This window comes from Somniosus microcephalus, chromosome 2 (genome assembly GCF_052327205.1).
Source record: "Somniosus microcephalus isolate GS21.2 chromosome 2, FLI_Smic_1.0, whole genome shotgun sequence".
Lineage (NCBI taxonomy): Eukaryota > Metazoa > Chordata > Chondrichthyes > Squaliformes > Somniosidae > Somniosus > Somniosus microcephalus.
The window spans coordinates 142,596,314-142,617,918 of NC_140988.1; the positions used below are offsets into that span (position 1 = coordinate 142,596,314).

At 45.7% G+C, this 21,605-nt stretch overlaps 1 protein-coding gene across 1 annotated transcript in view; it reads left to right on the forward strand.

Annotated features, from left to right (window-relative positions):
• Positions 1–21,605, forward strand: part of fras1 (Fraser extracellular matrix complex subunit 1) — a 747,542-nt gene that overhangs the window by 452,658 nt on the left and 273,279 nt on the right. Inside the window, exon 29 of the mRNA XM_085963231.1 lies at positions 8,220–8,540. Coding sequence (XP_085819357.1) covers positions 8,220–8,540 — 321 coding nt within the window. The remainder of the gene's footprint in view (positions 1–8,219; positions 8,541–21,605) is intronic.

The following is a 21,605-nucleotide window of genomic DNA, read 5'->3' on the forward strand; positions in this document are numbered from 1 at the left end:
TGTCTGCTCAAGCTGTAGAACCAAATTAACTTTTGTACTGTGGAAGAGAGCATAAAAAAACTTTTCGGTAGGAACAGTGGGGAAAAAAGGGTACAAGGTTTCTCAGCTACACTACAAAGTACTTGAAACTCGAACTTCACAGATTTTAATTGCAGCACCTCTTAATAAAGAGGTATTGAGGTGAAGGACCTAGATGAAAATGCTTAGGTTCCATTCCCAGTACTGACATCCCTCACCTTGATGAAAACAAAAAACAAATCCGCCCATGACTTGTGTGTCATGGCTCTCCTTTGATGACACAGCCAAAGTTGTGAACTTGTCTTATTGGGAACCTCACACTAAAACTTCAGTTCCACAACTTCATGGCATAGCATATCAAAGTGCCTAGCATTCGATGCTGTATTTTCTAAATTCTCATTTATCAAAAACAAAATCACAAAATGCACAGCAAGCCAATAAGCATCAGAATGAGAAAGATAAGTTGTGCGTCATCCTCCTTTCAGATGCTAACTAGCCTGCTGTGCATTTCCAGCACTTTTAGGTTCTATTTTAGGTTTTCGTTGTCCACTCTTTCTTTTGACTTCTTTTTTATCAAAACTGAATTCTGCCTTCAAAGCAGACCCTGTACATTTACCCACTTTGGCACATTTGATACAGAATTTGTAGGGGTGATTTTAACCCTACCCATTCGATGGAAACCAGGCAGGTAGGCAGTTAAAATTGACCAGCTGCCTAACCCGCCGATGTCCCACTTGGATCGCATCGTCTTTCATTTTAACCTGCTCTTCCGAGCAGGCAGCAAAAGCACCTGCCTGAAGCCTCAGGGTCCTTCTTTAAATATGTAGATCGGGGTCCGATGACATCATTGGGCCCCGATTACAATATTAACTTTGGCCTGAGTGAGGAAGGCTCTGCGGCTTTCCCGTCAGGTGAAGACAACAGGAAGAGGATCCACGATTAGAGGAGGCCATTTACGGTAAGTTTTCTTGCTTTCCTTGTGGCGCAAGAGTAAATCTCTGGGCCTCACAAGGAAACTTTATACCTCCCCTGCCACGGGCTCCATCCCTTTCCCTCCCGTGAGACCCTCCTGGAAACCCCACCCCACGACTTACCTTCTTGCCGGTCAGCCTACCTTTAATGCCAGCCAGCGACCTTCTGCTGCCTAAACATCCGCCCACACTCGCCGCCCAGCTGCCACTTCCCGTCTGTTTCGAACCGGCAGTGTGTAGATGGGGTGCAGAATTTAAATCGCCTGGGCTTCAAGCTGCCAAGGTCGGGCATATTTGGCGCTCATCTTGCACCTTGCCTGAATTCCACTCCTGGGTAAAATTCGCCTTTAAGAGTCTAGCATAACCTAGGAACCAGATTAACAAGATTAACAAGAAAATAATTAAATTGCAAGGAGATATAATTTAACATTTATCGAGCTCCAATAGATTCTTATGGATACATTCCATGAATTAACTGAACTCAAAATACTAGGCTTGTAGTCATAACATAGGATAGTGAAAAACTACCTGATATCAGATATTCCACCTCTTTGAAATCCATACCATTACAGTATGCTTCTGGTGAAGGTGAATGATTGGCCCGGCCACTTCGTGTTGTGGTTTGGAAGAATTGAGTTATTCAATCAAGTGGAAAGATAATGGAGCAGCCAGTTGCTTTGATTACCCAGTAATAAAGACTATCACACATTGTGTGTTCAACATAGCACGTAACTTGTCAGTCAGTCAGCTTACATAAAGAGAAAACTATTTTCAACCGTATAAAATATAAGAGGTATTTAGATATCCTCTCTATTCCGTCTTAACCTTTCTTGTTGGTTGGAAGACTGGGACAGCAGTTACAAGTTACATAAGGAGTTTTTAATTCGTTCTTGGGATGTGGGTGACACTGGTGAGGCCCCATTTATTGCCCACCCACATTGCCCTAAGAAGGTGGTGGTGGGCCTTCTCCTGGGAACACTCCAGTACCTGTGCTAATGGTTCTCCCATGATGGAAGCTATATACCTTACTAGCTGGAGTGCCCGGCGGTGCCGAGGGTTTTTTGAGGGCATGTTATGAAAAAAGTGCAAATAATTTTTATCTATATATAAATGAGTTTGTCTGTCTGTCTGTCTGTGTGGGAGACTGGGGGGAAGAGAGAGAGAGAGACGGGGGAGCGAGAGAGAGCGAGACTGGGGGGAAGAGAGAGAGAGAGACTTGGGAGGAAGAGAGAGAGAGAGAGACTGGGGGGAAGAGAGAGAGAGAGAGACTGGGGGGGGAGAGAGAGAGACTGGGGGGAGAAGAGAGAGACGGGGGAAGAGAGAGAGAGAGAGAGAGAGAGACTGGGGAGAAGAGAGAGATGGGGGAGAGAGAGAGAGAGAGAGGGAAGGAGAGAGAGAGACAGAGAGCGAAGGAGATAGAGAGAGAGGGAAGGAGAGAGAGGGAAGGAGAGAGAGGGAAGGAGAGAGAGAGAGAGAGAAGGAGAGAGAGAGAGAGGGAAGGAGAGAGAGAGAGGGAAGGAGAGAGAGAGAGAGAGAGAGGGAAGGAGAGAGAGAGAGAGAGGGAAGGAGAGAGAGACAGAGAGGGAAGGAGAGAGAGAGAGGGAAAGAGAGAGAGAGAGACAGACAGAGAGGGAAGGAGAGAGAGAGACAGAGAGGGAAAGAGAGAGAGAGTGAAGGAGAGAGAAAGGGGAAAGGGGTGGGGGGAAGGGGTGTTGGGGGGGAAAGATAGTGTGTGAGGGGAAGGGGGGGAAGGGGGTGTGGGGGGAAAAGGGGTGTGTGGAGGGAAGTGGGGGTGGGGGGGAAAAGGGGGTGGGGGGGGAAGGGGGGTGTGGGGCCTTGGTGACCCGGAGCCCTGCTCGCTTTCGGTCGGGCTCTCGGGCCGCGCGGTTGACGCCGCGGGGAAGGCCGTGCGCGGCGGCACCCGCTCCGGACCGTCGCAGCGGCTTGCCTGCGGCCTAGCCAAGGGGGGGAAAGCCCAAGCCCCCGGCCCACGGCCGCAAACGGAGCCGAGCACCGGGACCGCGCTGAGGGGGGGAAAGCCCGAGTCCCCGGCCCGCGGCCGCAAATGGAGCCGAGCCCCGGGACCGGGCCGAGGGGAGGAAAGCCCGAGTCCCCGGCCCACGGCCGCAATCGGAGCCGAGCAACAAAAAAATCCCCTCCACACACACACAAAGTGGGAAAAATGAAGCTGTTAAAATGTGAATAAAACTAAAAGCTGAGGTAAAGATGGCCGAATTAACGGCAGTTTGAAAGATTAGGACCCGCCCACACATGCCATGAAATGCCCCCCGTGACGCAGCGCGCTCCCCCCGTAGGATTGGTCAACCTTCACGTTACTCAATGATAATGAGCGGATTTCCCCCGTATGATTGGCCAACCGCTAATGAGCGGATTTTTGAACGTTTTTTGTATACTGTCCAAACAAATTTTGTCTGACCAAAAAGTAAATACGCCTAGGACACCCTCCTAATCATAAGCTTTCTTTTGATATAACATATGTGTAGTGATATAACATATGTGTAGGTACACTCTATAACTTTTGAGTGTATAACAGACAGACAGACATACAGACGGACAGTCCTTTTATATAAGGATATAGATAGATTACTAGCTGGGGGGGCCCGGCATTGCCAAGGCTTTTTTGTAAAACGGCAGTATACAGGACCGCGCGGTGAACGGCTGGCTGCTGCCGCTCCCCCGCTCTGTGTCTCGGGCCGAGCTGTTGTCAGGCCTGGCCCGAGTGACCCCAACTCACCTCCCGCTCCGGCGGGCCGCCGCAGCTGACCCGCTCGCTGTTGAGTAAAAGCAGTGAAAAAAATGGCGGCTACGTTTCGGGAGGCTGCAGGATTAGGTCCCGCCCACACACGGAATGAAACGCCCCCCGTGACGCACCGATTGGTCAACCATCAGGTCACTGAACTGTAGGATTGGTCAACCATCACGTCACTCAACGCTAATGAGCGGTAGGATTGGTCAACCGCTAATGATCGGATTTTTGAACGTTTTTTGTATACTGCCCGAACAATTTTTGTCTGACCAAAAAGTAAATACGCCTATGAGACTCCCCTAATCATAAGCTTTCTTTTGATATAACATATCTGTAGATACGCTCTATAACTTTTGAGTGTATAGCGGACAGACAGACAGACATACAGACAGACAGACATACAGGCGGACGGATCCTTTTTATATATATATATAGATAGATGTAGTGAAATACTGCTTGTGCTCATAAGGGAATGTATATCAGAGATGCTGTTGGTCCAGAGAGCTAAACATAATGAAGTTTTAATGTATGATTCTGAGGCGTTCTCTTCCTCCTTTCTCTGCCAGCTCAGCATGTTCACTCAGTCTAACTGCTTCCTGTAGTTTGAATGGTTTGCTGCCAAGGTCACGTTTTTTCTGATTGCTACCATGTATTGGATTTAACTGTGCTGAGTGCCTTGATGGAGTGGGGGAAGGGGGTAGTCCTGCAAGGATTTGGAGGAGAAGTGGCTGGGAGCTCAAATAGAGAGTGGCCATTGTGGCTCTGCCCCTATCTTTAGTATCTATTGAATCATCTGTAATGGGTCAATCCTTTCAAGTAAATCATTGCTGAATAATTAACAAGTTAGGCAATTATCTTCTAGGCTGACACAAGATCTTTTTTGTACTCTGTTTTTGTCATGTAGATTTACATATCACATTAATATGGTGATCTGTCTTGTTTAGGCATTTTTATGGAAGGTAAACTACATTAATGATAAGTATAATTAATAATTCATTCTCTATCTCCAAATTCATTAGTGCTAAATAGAAAAATGCTCCACATGATGTTCAGACAGCTTTATCACATTACTAGCTGGGGGGGCCCGGCGTTGCCAAGGCTTTTTTGTAAAACGGCAGTTTACAGGGCCGCGCGGTTGACGGCCGGCCGCTGCCGCTCCCCCGCTCTGTGTCTCGAGCCGAGCGGTTGTCAGGCCCGGCCCGAGTGACCCCAACTCACCTCCCGCTCCGGCGGGCCGCCCAAGCAGCCCCGCTCGCTGTTGAGTAAAAGCAGTGAAAAAAATGGTGGCTATGTTTCGGGAGGCTGCAGGATTAGGTCCCGCCCACACACGGAATGAAACGCCCGCTGTGACGCACCGATTGGTCAGCCATCAGGTCACTGAACTGTAGGATTAGTCAACCATCACGTCACTCAACGCTAATGAGCGGTAGGATTGGTCAACTGCTAATGAGCGGATTTTTGAACGTTTTTTGTATACTGTCCGAACAATTTTTGTCTGACCAAAAAGTAAATACGCCTATGAGACTCCCGTAATCATAAGCTTTCTTTTGATATAACATATGTGTAAGTACGCTCTATAACTTTTGAGTGTATAGCAGACAGACAGACATACAGACAGACATACAGACGGACAGATCCTTTTATTTATTATATATATCTATAGATAGATAGATAGATACCTAAGAGTGACTCTTGTCTCAAAGAAGAGGAGGCTGTTTTGTCAGTACACTTTACACCTAATCCCAGCCTATTACCATCTCGTCTAGCTTCTAATCTCTTTTACTTCTTTTGTTTCTTTTATTCTTTTGTCCGATCGCAGCCCTGCCTTCGATCTAGTTTCTTTTCTTTCCAGTTTTGAAGAAGGGTCCAACCCGAAACGTCAACTCAAATTTCTCTCCACGGATGTTGCCTGACCTGCTGAGTTTTTCCAGCATTTTCTGTTGTTATGCCTGATAGAAGATGTATAGAGGCAAATAAAATCTGAACAAAAAATCAACTGAAGTATTTAAAGAGCTTTTAACTCTCTGAGAGAGTACCATTACTGGTGGATTGTCACTTATAGAGTTCTTCCAGAACCACCACTTTTGCGTGCTCACCTAGATAGCTCTTGTACTGCCACTATTGGGTTCTCAATGGCAGAGTACTCCTGTACCATTACTGGTAGGTACTCACCCACTACTACAACAACAACAACTTGCATTTATATAGCACCTTTAACATAGTAAAACAAATCAAGGTGCTTCACAGGAGAGTTATCAAACAAAATTTGACACCGAGCCACATAAGGAGATATTCGGCTAGGCAACCAAAAGCTTGGTCAAAGAGGTAGGTTTTAAGGAAAGTCTTAAAGGAGAACAGAGAGGTAGAGAGGCGAAGAGGTTTAGAAAGGCAATTCCAGAGCTGAGGGCCTAGTCAGCTGAAGGCACGGCCACCAATGGTGGAGCAATGAAAATCGGGGATGCGCAAGAGGCCAGAATTAGAGGAGCGCAAAGATCTCAGAGGGTTGTAGGGCAGTAGGAGGTTACAGAGATAGGGAGGGGCAAGACCATGGAGGGATTTGAAAACAAGGGGTGAGGGGTGAATGGGATTTGGTGTGAGTTGGGATACGGGTAGCAGAGTTTTGGATGGAGCTGCAAGGTGGGAATCCAGCCTGGAGAGCATTGCAATAGTCGAGCCTAGAGGTAACAAAAACGTGGATGTGTGGTTTACGAAGGAGATGAGCATTAAGTTCCTCCTGTGCAACACTGTTGGGTACTCACCCACGGAGTCTTCCTGTACCAGCACTGTTGGGTACTAATTCACAGAGTCCTCCTGTATAACCATTGACATGTACTTAGCTTAGTTCTCTGTTCCTTTCAATTTTTTTCTGTTTTTCTTTTCTATTGACGGTGTTGAGACACAGTGTCATAGATGTCAACAATACAGCCCCTCAAAGCTGGCCATTCTTCATGTGTGAGCTGAGACATTGCATGGTGGCAGGCTATTTGAGCATGAGCTGCATCACAACCAAGCCTGACCTTGTCCTCATTTGTCTTCCACACACATGCACTTTCCAGCAGGGATCACTGGATAGTAATCGCGGGCAGGAATCCTGGCTGATTTATTTCCCCTCACTAGTCTGGAGATACTGATGCCAACTTACTGCTGCAACCACTGTCCCAGCTGAAATCACAGTGCAGGTTTTAATCCTGGTTACACTGTGCATTTGGCACTGAGGTGTGGGGAGAGTCCATTTATTTAAATCTTTAATGCATTAACGTGATTGACATTATATTCTCAAGATTTAGCAGTGGAGGTAAAATTGTTGTTTTGCCAAAGTGTGTTGGAGCAAAGTAGTTGCCTGAAAAGCTAAATCAAAGCTGATTTATTTGTTTTCAACTATGCCACACCTTCCACTGCTGGATCTGGGCAGATCTCCTTTATTCTAGACTTGTGAGAACTGAAAATGTTCTTATCAAATCTGAAGGTTTGAGGTGCGGCACTTTGCCCAAAGCAAATGTTTAACTAGATTTACAAATAAAAACCCCTAGATTGAATAAGAAATACTTTTTTTGAATAACTATTCAAGAAAGAAAAAAATCTTGTGCTTTGAAGTAGACTTTATAATAAAAATGCATGTTGTTCATAAAATTCTTTTGGTTTAGTATGTTACACCTCTGCCCCATTTGCCTATGATACGGTGAAGATAGGCACTTAGTTAGTACTATCTTTTCCCAGCTTGGCAACCTTCTGATCAGCAACCAGGCCATTCCGGATGTTGATGTATTGGATTCCTAACGCCTCAATCCCTGACATGGGCATAATCAGTATCGGTAAAATTGTCAAGCAAGAGTTGCTTCTGATCACAGAGAACAGAAAACTCTTTGAAGTGGAGAGGGAGGATTTGTTCAAAGTCTATTTTCTTGGATTACATTGATGAGAAGAAGTCTATGTTGAAATGGCACTCCTTCCCCCAAGCTGTACTCCTTTAGTGGAAGGTGCTATTCGTGATAGCAGTGTTGAGTTCTATGAATTATTTCTTTAGAGGTTTGAGTCATATTTGTGGTTTACCCAAGATATGTGTTTCCTGCAGTTGATTATGAGTACCATATACCTCTGTTGGGAATATTAGTTGTAGACTGGTTATATTAACTGAAAACAAACATTTAATAATTGAAAAGTAAACCACTCTAAGCCTCCAGGACTGTAACTCCTGTGGCTTGATGAACTGGTTCACTAAGATTAGTTCATTTTATACTTAAAAGTAATTTAATTGTTTGTCCATATTTATTTAAAGGAGTAATTAAGTGAAATGTTTCATGTTTTTAAAATATTTTCATTATCCAACAATTTTCCAGACAAGTAGTAATAAAAGCATTTAATTGAGTGCTTTAATTTGTTTTACAAATGTAACTGATAATTGCATTCAAAAGAAGTCAGCAAGCAGAGATAAGTGATTTTAATTGCTGTCTGTCTTTTTCCAGGGTCCCTATGTGCTGACTAATAAAGTCTTATTGCTCAGTAGAGGTGAATTAGGTGCCATTTCTAATCTGGTATTGGACATTCAAGATGATGACAACCCTTCGGATGTGGTACTAGTAGTTTTGGACCCTCCAAAACATGGCCGCCTCATTTTGCTCCCAGCAGATGTAAATGTACAGCAGTTCCGATTGGAAGATCTTGAAAGGGGACAGCTGCATTATGCTCATGATGGAACGAACAACCTGCATGACCAGGTGCTACTGCAGATAAATGACGGCCATAACATCCTGAATATTCTCTTCCAGATCAAAATTACTCAGCAGGTACTGACCCAAACTACTTTCTGTGAATTATATTTCTGAATTTTATACAACCTTCCTTGGGGGAGAGGGTCGAATTTTTTATTTATTAAGATTATCAGTATTGTGCCACTTTTTGGTCACAGTCAGCATCAAACAATGTGAGGTCAGATGTAGCCTGAATAGGTTCACAGTATGTTGCCCTAAAATAAAGTACCACTGTGGCACTTCCACTTCACACACCAGCCGTCCACTGAGTGCAATTGCCAGTTTAGGCTAAATTATCAACTTTTTTTTTATTCTGTGGACCTGCATTCATGAAGAACTGAAATGAGACTCTGGACCCCTGTACAAATTTGATTCGGGAGCCTTTTGCCCCACCCATTTGTGCTAAATTTGAATTCCAGCCCCAGTGCTGAAAGGAATGTATTTTAATAAAGTATATTGTACAGTTTAGTCTTTGCCTAGATCATCTGATCCTGGTAGAGTACCACAAGATTGATGGTGGCTGTGCACCTGCTCAGCCCTCTGTCCTGACCCAGTTGATCTTCTGGGGTCAGACTAATTATAATGACTGTGGTAGGCTCTTCACAGTATTTCTGGTCCTGTCGAGTTGACTGTTTCAGATGGGAGAGAAAAATCATTGCAGCGCCTATTGTAACATAACGTGACTGGCGATGGGAAATCATTGCGACACCTATTGTAACATAACGTGACTGGCGATGGGAAATCATTGTGGCACCTATTGTAACATAACATGACTGACGATGGAATTCATTGCAGCAACCACTGTAACATAATGTGACTGACGATGGGAAATCATTGTGACACCTAGTGTAACATAACGTGACTGGCGATGGGAAATCATTGCGACACCCACTGTAACATAACGTGACTGGCGATGGGAAATCATTGCGACACCTATTGTAACTTAACGTGACTGGCGATGGGAAATCATTGCAACACCTATTGTAACTTAATGTGACTGGCGATGGGAAATCATTGCAACACCTATTGTAACATAATGTGACTGGCGATGCCGATCAAAGGAAAAAAAAACTTTTAAAATTGTTTTTCTTTTATTTAAATAAATTTCCACTTGGTCTAGTGCAATCAATCAATTGCACTAGAATATGTAGCCCTCTAAATTTTAAATGGCCCTTTGATGCCAGAACAACATTTGATGCAGGAATGCAATGGCATATTTAAGTCATCATTTAAGTTGAGTATGCTCGCTTGGGAAAATCTAGTGGATTGGCCTATAACCTTATAGGCTCTCCTGCCCGTCAGTGCTGTTAAACTGTACTTCCCCATCCTCAAGCTTAAGGCACCCCAAATATTGCCAGACTCTGCCCCCTCCCCTGCACCAATGCTCCTGGAACCTGGGACCTCAGTCTCATATTCTCCTGGATTCCAGGAACCCGATCCCCAGTGTTGCCAGACCCTAGGAACCCCCTCCCAAATGCTGCTAGACTCTGGGTGGCTACTCCGAGTGTTCCCAAATTCCATGATTCCCTCCCAGTGCTCCTTCATCTTGGGATGCCCCTCCCTGTGTTACTAGATCATGACGCCCTGCCACCCTCCCAACATACATACGCATGCCAGGAACCTCTCCCTCCACTTCTGACACAAGCTATCCCCCAGCCTTGTGTTTCCGATTTCATTTTCCCCCATACTGCCATATCCCAGGATGTTCCACTCTAGTACTGACAGACCTTGGTACCTCCCGCGAATTGGCTGCCGCGTTTCCCACATTACAACAGTGACTACACTCCAAAAGTACTTAATTGGTTGTAAAGCACTTTGAGACGTCCAATGGTCGTGAAAGGCGCGATATAAATGTAAGTTTTTTTCTTTCTCCCAGTGCTGCATGACCCTAGGACCTTCCCTGCCATAGTGCTGCCGTACCTCAGAAGACTTGCCCTTCTATCAGTTGGTGGAGTTCCCCAATGCTTCCAGATACTTTTCACTGCTCCCAATTCCTAGGATACCACTACCTACTCACCACTGCCAGATCTCAAGACCTCACTCAACACAGCCATACTGTCTTGCCCTAACCCCTGCCCCCGAAGTACCACCAGACCCCAGAGATCCCAAGCTATGATACACCACAGGAATCCCTCAGTGCTCCATATCCCATCACCATCTTCAGTGCTGCCACCTTCTGCACCCTTCTTCCTATCACAAGTGCTCATGGACCCTGGTATCTTCCAATAGTGCTCTTAAAGCCTGGTGCCTCCACTTTCCCTCCTTGTAATAAACTGATAAACTATCAATTATTCTCTGGGATCTCTCCCCACTACAGCCAAACCCCATAAAGCAGGGCCCAAGAATAATTTCTGGGTCCCCCACTGGCCAGGTTTCTATTCAGCATCAGACTTCACCTCTGAATTCATAGGGGGTGAATTTCCACAGGGGTTTTCCTGATCATCTCTCATAGCTTTGGCGGAAGAGCCAGAAAAACCCCGGAAAAGTGGTGTAAACCCACACACAAATTAACGCCCGTGGAAATTAAACCCATATGTTTGTCTTAACCACTAATCTTGGGCGTAGAACCATGTGAATTTTTTTAAAGTAGAAAGTAATAGGAAATTCCTATGTTCCAATATACCAGTGAGTTCAGTGATAGCAGAATATCTAACATGGCAGTTGAAGACAAAACATTTACAGAAGATGCCTTGAGATATGTGCACATAATTTCAGCAACAGGCCAGTCAGATAAAAGTTAGTCTCGATTCATTTGATTTGATATAAAAACAACCACAAGACACTCTATCAGCATGAGGTTGGTAGGTGGTCCAATAGTTGATGGTAGCTATTACATTACAGATGAACAAAAGCAAAATACTGCTGATGCTGGGAATCTGAAATAAAACAGAAAATGCTGTAAATACTCAGCAAATCAGGCAGCATCTGGGATTGAGAAACAAGAGTTAACGTTTCAGGTCAATGACCTTTCATCAGAACATTACAGATGAATCTGTTTTCATCTGAAAAGGTGCCTAAATATTGTCCAAGAGAAATCTTCTACAAGTTAATTTGTGTTTGTCTAAATTTTAACATTTGGTCTTGGCCTGCACTGCATTGAGAGGCACCACATTGTATTGATATTTTTCACTGTCAGTTTGCAGTATTATTTATTCATTTGTTGTATTTCAGAATATTTACATATTTTGTGAACTTTTTATTGCTATAAGTTCATTAGCTTGCAGAGGCTTTTATTTCAGGGTCAATTTTCCAAGCCCTCACCTACTGTGAGGTACTTTGCATATCATGAACATGCTTGAGTATTCCAATGGGCGTTCATGGCATGTTAGGTACCTCACCATGTGCGAAAGCAAGGAAAATCTACGCTTTGGTTCACTCTCAAATAATCTGCGTTGAAGTTTCATATCATGTCTCCAAGGTGCTTATCCTTCCTGGTCATTCATACACTCTGACATCAGTAGATATCAGCCATACCCATCATGAAGAATTGGCAGATGAAGGGAAGGTGCATGTATCTGAGAAAAAATTAACCCTTCCAGCTGCCTATTCTCCTGCTTCTCATGAGTTGTGTATGTGTGTGGCACTTGAATTTTCCTACCTGATTTTCAGCGATATTCCAGCAGGTGGAGTTGGAAAATGAGGTGGTGATCTATCATGCCAGATCCCCATCTATATTTCACAGACCTAATCCAGCATCCTGCCTCTCCTTAGCACAGTGCATTAGTTTTCCAATCTGTTACACCACTTGGTCACTTCATGTCTGAGTTCTTCAAATCTTTTAATTGGAAAAATAGCAGAATTGTACAATGAAACACGGGGCCTGAATTTGCGATCGGAGGCTTCCCCCAGGCAGATGCCTCCAATCATCAAAAAATCTACGCAATTACCTGGTGGCCCGGGAGATATGGAGGCTTGCGATCCTGGGCCTCTCCTGGTAGAAATGCGTAGAGGCCCACGTATCCCAGGGGCGCATGTGGTTCGCAAGTGCCCCTGGGATCACGTGGGCCAGCCCAACTAATGAAAGAAGGGAATCCCCATCCAGATTACTGCGCGTTCCATACGTACGGAACTCCCATAAGTATGAATGGGGATGACTTAAAAAATACACGAACACATGAAATAATTTTTTTTAAATTACATGTATAAAATGGCATTTAATTAAATATTTTAAACAAAATAATTTTTTGAAAAAATGTTTAATATGTTTTAATGGGGCTAAATATAAATTTACCTTATTGGACAGGGTTTTTATTAATGTATAAGTGAGTAATAATATTTTATTTTTTTAAACTCTTATGCTGGTAAAAGCAGGTCTTATGCCTGCTTTTACCAGGCGTAAGAATTCCACGGCCTTTCAGTGGGCAGAAGTTGGGCAAATAGCACAACTCTCCACCGCAGAGGCCCTTCTCCCGGGGATGCGGAGGATCTGTCAAGATTCTTGACATCGCAAGTGCCGGGTTTCAGCGTATGCGCTTCGCCTGCCTAAACCCGGCACTTGCGCGTCCCCTACGGGCACGTACACACCTCGTATGCACCCGTAGGGGGTCGCAAAATACGGCCAACTAACTTTAGTGCAGTTAATAAACTATCAGTTCCTGGTTTGGTGTTTATCTGACATGTTCTTTGTAAACAATCTTAGATCGTATTTTACTTCCACACGTTTTTTCTGATAAAGTAATTGTTGGTCTATGAGGAAATTGACATTTTAATCAATACAAAGCAATTAGTATTTGTATAGCATCGTGTGAACTGTTCAAAACACCACAGACTGGGTTTTTGATAATAAATGAAACTATTCAGAGCTTATTCTTCCCATAAACTCTCTGGGCTGGATTTTCATGGGGAAGGCGGGGTGTGGTGGGGTGGTGTTCTGAGGCGGTCGGGAAACATGTGAGAACGGGTTTCCCGCAGGCCCTGCCAACTTTAACGGCAGGGCCTGATTTGCATCTGAAGCCTCTGTTTCCCACCCGCAGTCAATCAGATAGAAAGGCTGGCTGGCTGCGGGTGGGTAGATCTGTGCAAGTAGGCCGCACAGAGGAGGGAGGGAGGGATGAGTGGGGGTCGATGCCAGCCTCTGGAGGATCGAGGGGTGGGGGAGAAGGAGGATCTGGGCCGTCGAGGGATCGGGGTGGGAGGGTGGAGAAGGAAGATTGGGGCCTTCGCTGGACCTGGGGGAGGGGGGGAGTGAAGAGAAGATCGGAGCTGGCCACCGGAGAATCATGGCTGGCCTCAGGTTCAACGGTTGGGGGGTGGTGGGGAAGGTTCTGGGAAAGTGTTCGGAGGCCTCGTGAGGAGGTCTCCAATCACGGGGGGGGTGGTGGGCTAGGCAGGGCCCTGGATCCAGGAGGCAAGCGTAATGACATTTACCTCCTGGATGCAGCGGTCCTTGCTTTGCTGTAATTGCCAGGTATTACGAGGTGTATAAAACCTGTCCAGCTGCAGTTAAACACAAAATGGAGGTTAAAGAAAAACAAATTAACATTAAAAAGAATTCCCAAATGGCAGTCTTCAGCTCTTAAAGCTGAATTGCCTTCTGCACCTAAACAAAGATGGGACAAGTGCTTCATCACAAACATAAATGGCTCAGGAAGCCAGGGAAGGGGCGCCCAGGGTCTCGCACACAGCACTCCAACTTTGTGCAGGGGACAACTGCAAGAGAGGTCCTCTACCCACAGGGGCCAGGAAGCCCTCCAGAAAAAATGGTGTGGGACTACATCACCGAGGCCATCACTGCCAGCAGTGCCAACCCCACGACCTGGCTCCAGTGGTCAAGGTCAGTGAATGCATCTTCAATAGTGACCCTACCAACTGCACCATTAGCCTTGCTCAATGCATGAGCCCCCCACTCCCCCCACCCCCCCAATCACTCACTACCAACAATCTATACCAATCATGAGGCGCATCTCCCATTCCTAGCTTCAACTCACCCCCTTGGAGGAGATGCTGCTGGCCATTCTTGTCATGGGCATGACTGAGCCCTTGGCCAGCAGCGAGGCTGAAAGGATACAAGATGTTGGTATCCTCATATGTTATCCTCCTTCTGGCATCCACCTCTTTCTTTCCCGCCTCCCCTCACCACAACTCCACCCTTGTGCCTTCCTCATTTCACACACCCAAGAAAGGCAAGCCAGTGGTTGGCCAAGAAGAGGGAGAGGAGAGTGAAGAATAAAAGAAGAAGAAGCACTCGATTTCACACTCCCAGCCACTAGTTCCTCAAGGTCAGCCAGCAAGGCCATTTGCAGTATCCCCCACTGAAAGTCAGCAGCCTTACACCCGCCATGCTGCAGCCACTGGGGTAGTACTGCATGACATAAGTAGGATAGGCAAAGGCACACACAGCACAGTCACTAAGAGAATGCATAAGAGTGATGAGTTGATTTTTTGCTGTCATATTGGATGGATAGATGTATAAAGTTGGATTAGAAAGTTTGCTTTGTGGTGACTTTTATTTCAACATTGTGGACAAGAGGACGCTGTGATGGTCAGTAACAAAGGGAAGGGAAGGTGTGGAGCTAATGTTGAAAGGGGCATTGGGGTTGTGGTCACTGGTACCGCAGGTGGATCATTCCATCCCTGATATCCTGGCCAGAAAGGGGTTGTCTGGATTGCATCTTTCCTCCTGTTTTTTCCTCCTCCTGCTTCCTCCTTTCCTGCATCCTTCTCTTTCACTTCCTCCGCTTCTGTGTCTTCCTCTTCTGTACCTTCCTCTTTTCTCTGCGAGTGGATGCTGGAAATCTGAAATAAAAGCAGAAAATGCTGGAAATACTCAGCAGGTCAGGCAACATCTCGACCTGAGACATGAACTCTGTTTCTCTCTCCACGGATGCTGCCTGACCTGCTGAGTATTTCCAGCATTTTCTGTCTTCTCAGAGGCCTTCCTTTACCATCCAAGGCCTTGCAGGGGTTCAGCAGCACTCCCTGCACACTTTAAAAACTTTTAACATGTATTGCACCAAGCCACTACTTCAATAAAATATAAAAAACTTAAATGCAAACTTAAAAAAAAGAAAGACTTGCATTTATAGTGCCTTTCATGACCACCGGACGTCTCAAAGCGCTTTACAGCCAATGAAGTACTTTTGGAGTGTAGACACTGTTGTAATGTGGGAAACACGGCAGCCAATTTGTGCACAGCAAGATTCCACAAACAGCAATGTGATAATGACCAGATAATCTGCTCTTGTTATGTGGATTGAGGGATAAGTATTGGCCAGGACATCGGGGATAACTCCACTACTCTTCTTCAAAATAGTGCCATGGGATCTTTTACGTTCACCTGAGAGAGCAGACGGAGCCTCGGTTTAATGTGTCATCCAAAAGACGGCACCTCCGACAGTGCAGCACTCCCTCAATGCTGCACTGGAGTGTCAACCTAGCTTTGTGTGCTCAAGTCCCTGGAGTGGGATTTGAACCCACGACCTTCTGACGCAGAGGCAAGTGTGCTGCCCACTGAGCCACAGCTGACACTTTACCTATCGAAGACTTTTGGATTCCTTTTTATGTTAGCTGCCAGCCTATTATTATACTCCCTCTTTGCCCCTCTCATTTCCCTTTTCACTTCCCCTCGGAACTTTCTGTATTCAGCCTGGTTCTCACTTGTATTCTCAACCTGACATCTGTCAAAGGCCCCTTTTTTCTGCTTTATCTTACTGTCTAGCTCTTTCATCAGCCAAGGAGCTCTGGCTTTGGTTGCCCTACCTTTCCCCCTTGTGGGAATGTACCTCGACTGTACCCAAACCATCTTCTCTTTAAAGGCAGGTTATGGTCAGAACTATCAGGACTGTGCCTTTTACACTTTTCATCAATTTTTTCAGTTCTACTTCCTTATCTATATCTATCCTATTTCTCTACCTCCTCCTCTTGCACCCTTTCATTCCCACTACCACACTCTCCTGTGAAATCCAAGGCAACATACACGTTTAGTATCTCCACCATTCCTTCATCCTCCATAAGACGATTTCCTATTTCATCTTTACTCAGCCCTACTCTTTCTTTAGCTATTCTTTTACTCTTTAAAGGTTTACAAAATCCTCCATTTCCCTTTATGCGAGTGACCTCTGCACGTCAGCGAGTGACCTCTGCACGTCAGCGAGTGACCGCAGTAGGTCAGCGAGTGACCGCTGCATGTCAAGAAAGAAAGACTTGCATTTATATAGCATCTTTCACGACCACCGGACGTGCGAGGGAGCACCAGAGGCGGCGGAGGTACTTAAACAGCAGCCCGAGGCAGAGAGGCCCAGAGCCCCGAGACCGGAGAGGCAGCGGACCTGCGAGGGATCACCAGAGGCGGCGGAGGTACTTAAACAGCAGCCCGAGGCAGCGAGGCCCAGAGCCCCGAGATCGGAGAGGCAGCGGACCTACGAGGGAGCACCAGAGGCGGCGGAGGTACTTAAAGAGCAGCCCAAGGCAGCGAGGCCCAGAGCCCCGAGACCGGAGAGGCAGCGGACCTGCGCGGGATCACCAGAGGCCCGACCAATCCAGGTTCCAGGAGAGAGGTAAAAAGTAATCCAAGTGTGACGTCAGCAGGAAGCAGGTAAGTGATTGGTTGGTGAGTATTTCTCTCTTTTTTAAACTTTAACTCTGTTTTATAGTTTCTAAGGTCTCTCTGGTGTAGCAGGGACTGTTGGTAAACTATTTAACTGTAGTGTAATTAGTGGGATTGATTGATTTAATTTAAACTCAATTAATTAAAGGGTAAGTCATGGCAGGACAGCCGGGCCCCGTGATCTGCTCCTCCTGCGAGATGTGGGAACTCAGGGACACTTCCTGTGTCCCTGACAACTACATGTGCAGGAAGTGCACCCAGCTGCAGCTACTGACAGACCGCATTGCGGCGCTGGAGCTGCGATTGGATGCATACTGGAGCGTTCACGATGCTCGGGACATCGTGAATAGCACGTTTACGGAGTTGGACACACCGCAGGTAGAGGTTGGACAGGAAGAAAGGGAACGGGTGACCAACAGGCAGAGTACTAGGCGCAGGCAGGTAGTGCAGGGGTCCCCTGTGGCCATCCCCCTCTCCAACAGATATACCACGTTGAGTACTGTTGGGGGGGATGGCTTCTCAGAGGAAGGCAGCAGCAGACAACTTCCTGGCACCAGGGGTGGCTCTGCTGCACAGAATGGAAGGAAAAAGTGTGGTAGAGCTATAGGAATAGGGGATTCAATTGTAAGGGGAATAGATAGGCGTTTCTGCGGCCGCAAACGAGACTCCAGGATGGTGTGTTGCCTCCCTGGTGCAAGGGTCAAGGATGTCTCCGAGCGGCTGCAGAACATCTTGGAAGGGGAGGGTGAACAGCCAGTTGTCGTGGTGCATATAGGCACCAACGAGATAGGTAAAAAGCGGGATGAGGTCCTAAAAGCGGAATATAGGGAGTTAGGAGGTAAATTAAAAAACAGGACCTCAAAGGTAGTAATCTCAGGATTGCTACCAGTGCCACGTGCTAGTCAGAGTAGAAATAGAAGGATACTTCAGATGAGTACGTGGCTAGAGGAATGGTGCCAGGGGGAGGAATTCAAGTTCCTGGGACATTGGAACCGGTTCTGGGGGAGGTGGGACCAGTTCAAACCGGACGGTCTGCACCTGGGCAGGGCTGGAACCGATGTCCTAGGGGGCGTGTTTGCTAGTGCTGTGGGGGAGGGTTTAAACTAAAATGGAAGGGGGTTGGGAACCTGAGCAGGGAGACAGAGGAAAGGAAAACAAGGATAAAAGCAAAAGATAGGAAGGAGAAAAACAAAAGTGGCAGTCAGAGAAATCAACGGTTTAAATCAAACGTGGCCACAGTAAATAATAATTCTAATAGGTCTAAGAGCGTTAAAAAAACAAGCCTGAAGGCTTTGTGTCTTAATGCAAGGAGCATTTGTAATAAGGTGGATGAATTGGCTGCGCAAATAGAGGTAAACGAATATGATTTGGTTGGGATTACGGAAACGTGGCTCAAGGACGGCCAAGACTGGGAACTCAACATCCAGGGGTATTCGATATTCAGGAAAGATAGGCAAAAAGGAAAGGGAGGAGGGGTAGCATTACTGGTTAAAGAAGGGATTAACACAATTGTAATGAAGGATATTAGCTCTGATGAGGTGGAATCTGTATGGGTAGAATTGAGAAATACTAAGGGAAAAAAAACATTAGTGGGAGTGGTATATAGACCTCCAAACAGTAAGGCGGAGGTTGGGGATGGCATTAAAAGGGAAATTAAAGAAGCGTGCAATAAGGGCACAGCAGTCATCATGGGTGACTTTAATCTACATATAGATTGGGCTAACCAAATTAGTAACAATACTGTGGAGGAGGAATTCCTGGAGTGTTTACGGGATGGTTTCCTGGACCAATATGTCGAGGAACCAACCAGAGATCAGGCCATCTTAGACTGGGTATTACGTAACGAGAAAGGATTAATTAGCAATCTTGTTGTACGAGGCCCCTTGGGTCGGAGCGATCATAATATGATCGAATTCTTCATTAAGATGGAGAATGAAGTAGTTGACTCAGAAACTAGGGTCCTCAATTTAAATAAAGGAAACTACGATGGTCTGAGGAGCGAGTTGGGTAGGATTGATTGGGGAATGGCACTCAAAGGGTTGACGGTGGATAGGCAATGGCAAACATTCAAAGACCGAATGGATGAACTACAGAAGTTGTTCATCCCGGTTTGGCATAAAAATAAAACAAAAAAGGTGACTCAACCGTGGCTAACAAGGGAAATTAGGGATAGCATAAGAGCCAAGGAGAGGACATACAAATTGGCCAGAAAAAGCAATAATCCTGAGGATTGGGAGCAGTTTAGGATTCAACAAAGGAGGACAAAGGGATTAATTAAGAAAGGGAAAATAGAATATGAGAGTAAGCTTTCAGGGAACATAAAAACTGACTGTAAAAGCTTTTATAGATATGTGAAGAGAAAAAGATTGGTGAAATCAAGCGTAGGTCCCTTGCAGTCAGAATCAGGGGAATTTATAATGGGGAGCAAAGAAATGGCAGACCAACTAAATACATATTTTGGTTCTGTCTTCACAAAGGAGGACATAAATAACCTCCCAGAAATACCGCGGAACATAGGGTCTGATGAAAGGGTGGAACTGAAAGATATCAGTATTTGTAGGGAAATGGTGTTAGGAAAATTGATGGGACTGAAGGCCGATAAATCCCCAGGGCCTGATAATCTACATCCCAGGGTACTTAAGGAAGTGGCCCTAGAAATAGTAGGTGCATTGCTGGTCATCTTCCAGAACTCAATAGACTCTGGAACAGTACCCATGGATTGGAGGGTAGCTAATGTTACCCCACTATTCAAAAAAGGTGGCAGAGAAAAAGCGGGGAATTATAGACCGATAAGCCTGACATCGGTAGTGGGGAAAATGCTAGAGTCCATTATAAAAGATGTAATAGCAGAGCACTTGGAAAGCAGTGACTGGATCGGACAAAGTCAACATTGATTTACAAAAGGTAAATCATGCTTGACTAATCTGCTGGAATTTTTTGAGGATGTAACTGGTAAAATAGATAAGGGAGAACCAGTGGATGTGGTGTATTTGGACTTTCAGAAGGCTTTCGATAAGGTCCCACACAAGAGATTAGCGTGCAAAATTAAGGCACATGGGATTGGGGGCAAGGTATTGACTTGGATAGAGAACTGGTTGGCGGACAGAAAGCAAAGAGTTGGAATAAACGGGTCATTTTCCGAGTGGCAGGCAGTGACTAGTGGGGTACCGCAGGGATCGGTCCTAGGACCCCAGCTGTTCACAATGGGGCAGAAATTCCTCCCCAAACGCGTGAGTACGGAAGGGGTACTCACACGTCTGGCCGGAGGAAATGCCAGTTTTCAGCATGCACAGCGCATGCGCTGAAAACCGGCATTTCCTCTCCTCTCACCCAAGAGTTGAAGAGGCTAGCGCATGCGCTGTAGGGGGCAGCGCGTGCGTCTTGGATTTCCTCTGTTTTGGGGGATTTGCGCATGTGTAAAGGCCTCCGGTCTTTACGCTTGCAAAAAGCACACGTAAGTATTTATTTTTACAGGTAAGTGGTGTTTTAGTGCAATTTAGAATTTTTTTTCCCACAGGTTTATTATTTTAAAGAATCTACAATAAGGTAAGTTTAGTTTTAGACCCTTTTTATTAAAAATTTATTTTTTTCAAAAAAAAAAATTATTGTTTAAATTATTTTTTTTAACTTATTTATACTTAATTTAATGATTGGGATGTTTTTTTAAATGTTATTTAAAGTTTAAGTAGTGTTTTGGGGTGCAGTACTTCTCATGAGTTTGACAGTTCTTACTCCCAAATTATGAATGAAGTTTCCCCTCTCCTGATTGGCTGAACAGTGCTCACCTGATCCCAGCCGGCACATCGCACTAACTACGCCGCTGGGCCAGGTTAGCACAGCGCGCCGACATCAGAACCTGGCCACTGAAAGGAAATCCACTGCGGGCCAGGTTTCAGATGTCGGTGCGCAGGGTGAGCGCACATCGGGGGCTTGCACGCGCGGCAAGCCCCCGACAGCAAGTTCTGGGCCAATATATATTAATGATCTGGACGAGGGAATTGGATGTAATATCTCCAAATTTGCAGACGACACAAAGCTGGGCGGGAGGGTATGCTGTGAGGAGGATGTCATGAAACTCCAGTACGATTTGGACAGGTTGGGTGATTGGGCAGAAACATGGCAAATGCACTATAATGTGGATAAATGTGAGGTTATCCACTTTGGTGGCAAAAACAGGAAGGCAGATTATTATTTGAATGGCAATAGATTGGGAGAAGGGGAAGTGCAAAGAGACCTGGGTGTTCTTGTGCACCAGTCGCTGAAGGTAAGCATGCAGGTGCAGCAGGCGGTTAAGAAGGCAAATGGTATGTTGGCCTTCGTAGCAAGAGGGTTCGAGTACAGGAACAAGGATGTCTTGCTGCAGTTGTACAGGGCCTTGGTGAGACCGCACCTTGAGTATTGTGTGCAGTTTTGGTCACCTTACCTGAGGAAGGACGTTCTTGCCATGGAGGGAGTGCAGCGAAGATTCACCAGGCTGATACCTGGGATGGCAGGAATGACATACGAGGAGAGATTGTGTCAATTGGGCTTATACTCACTGGAGTTTAGAAGATTGA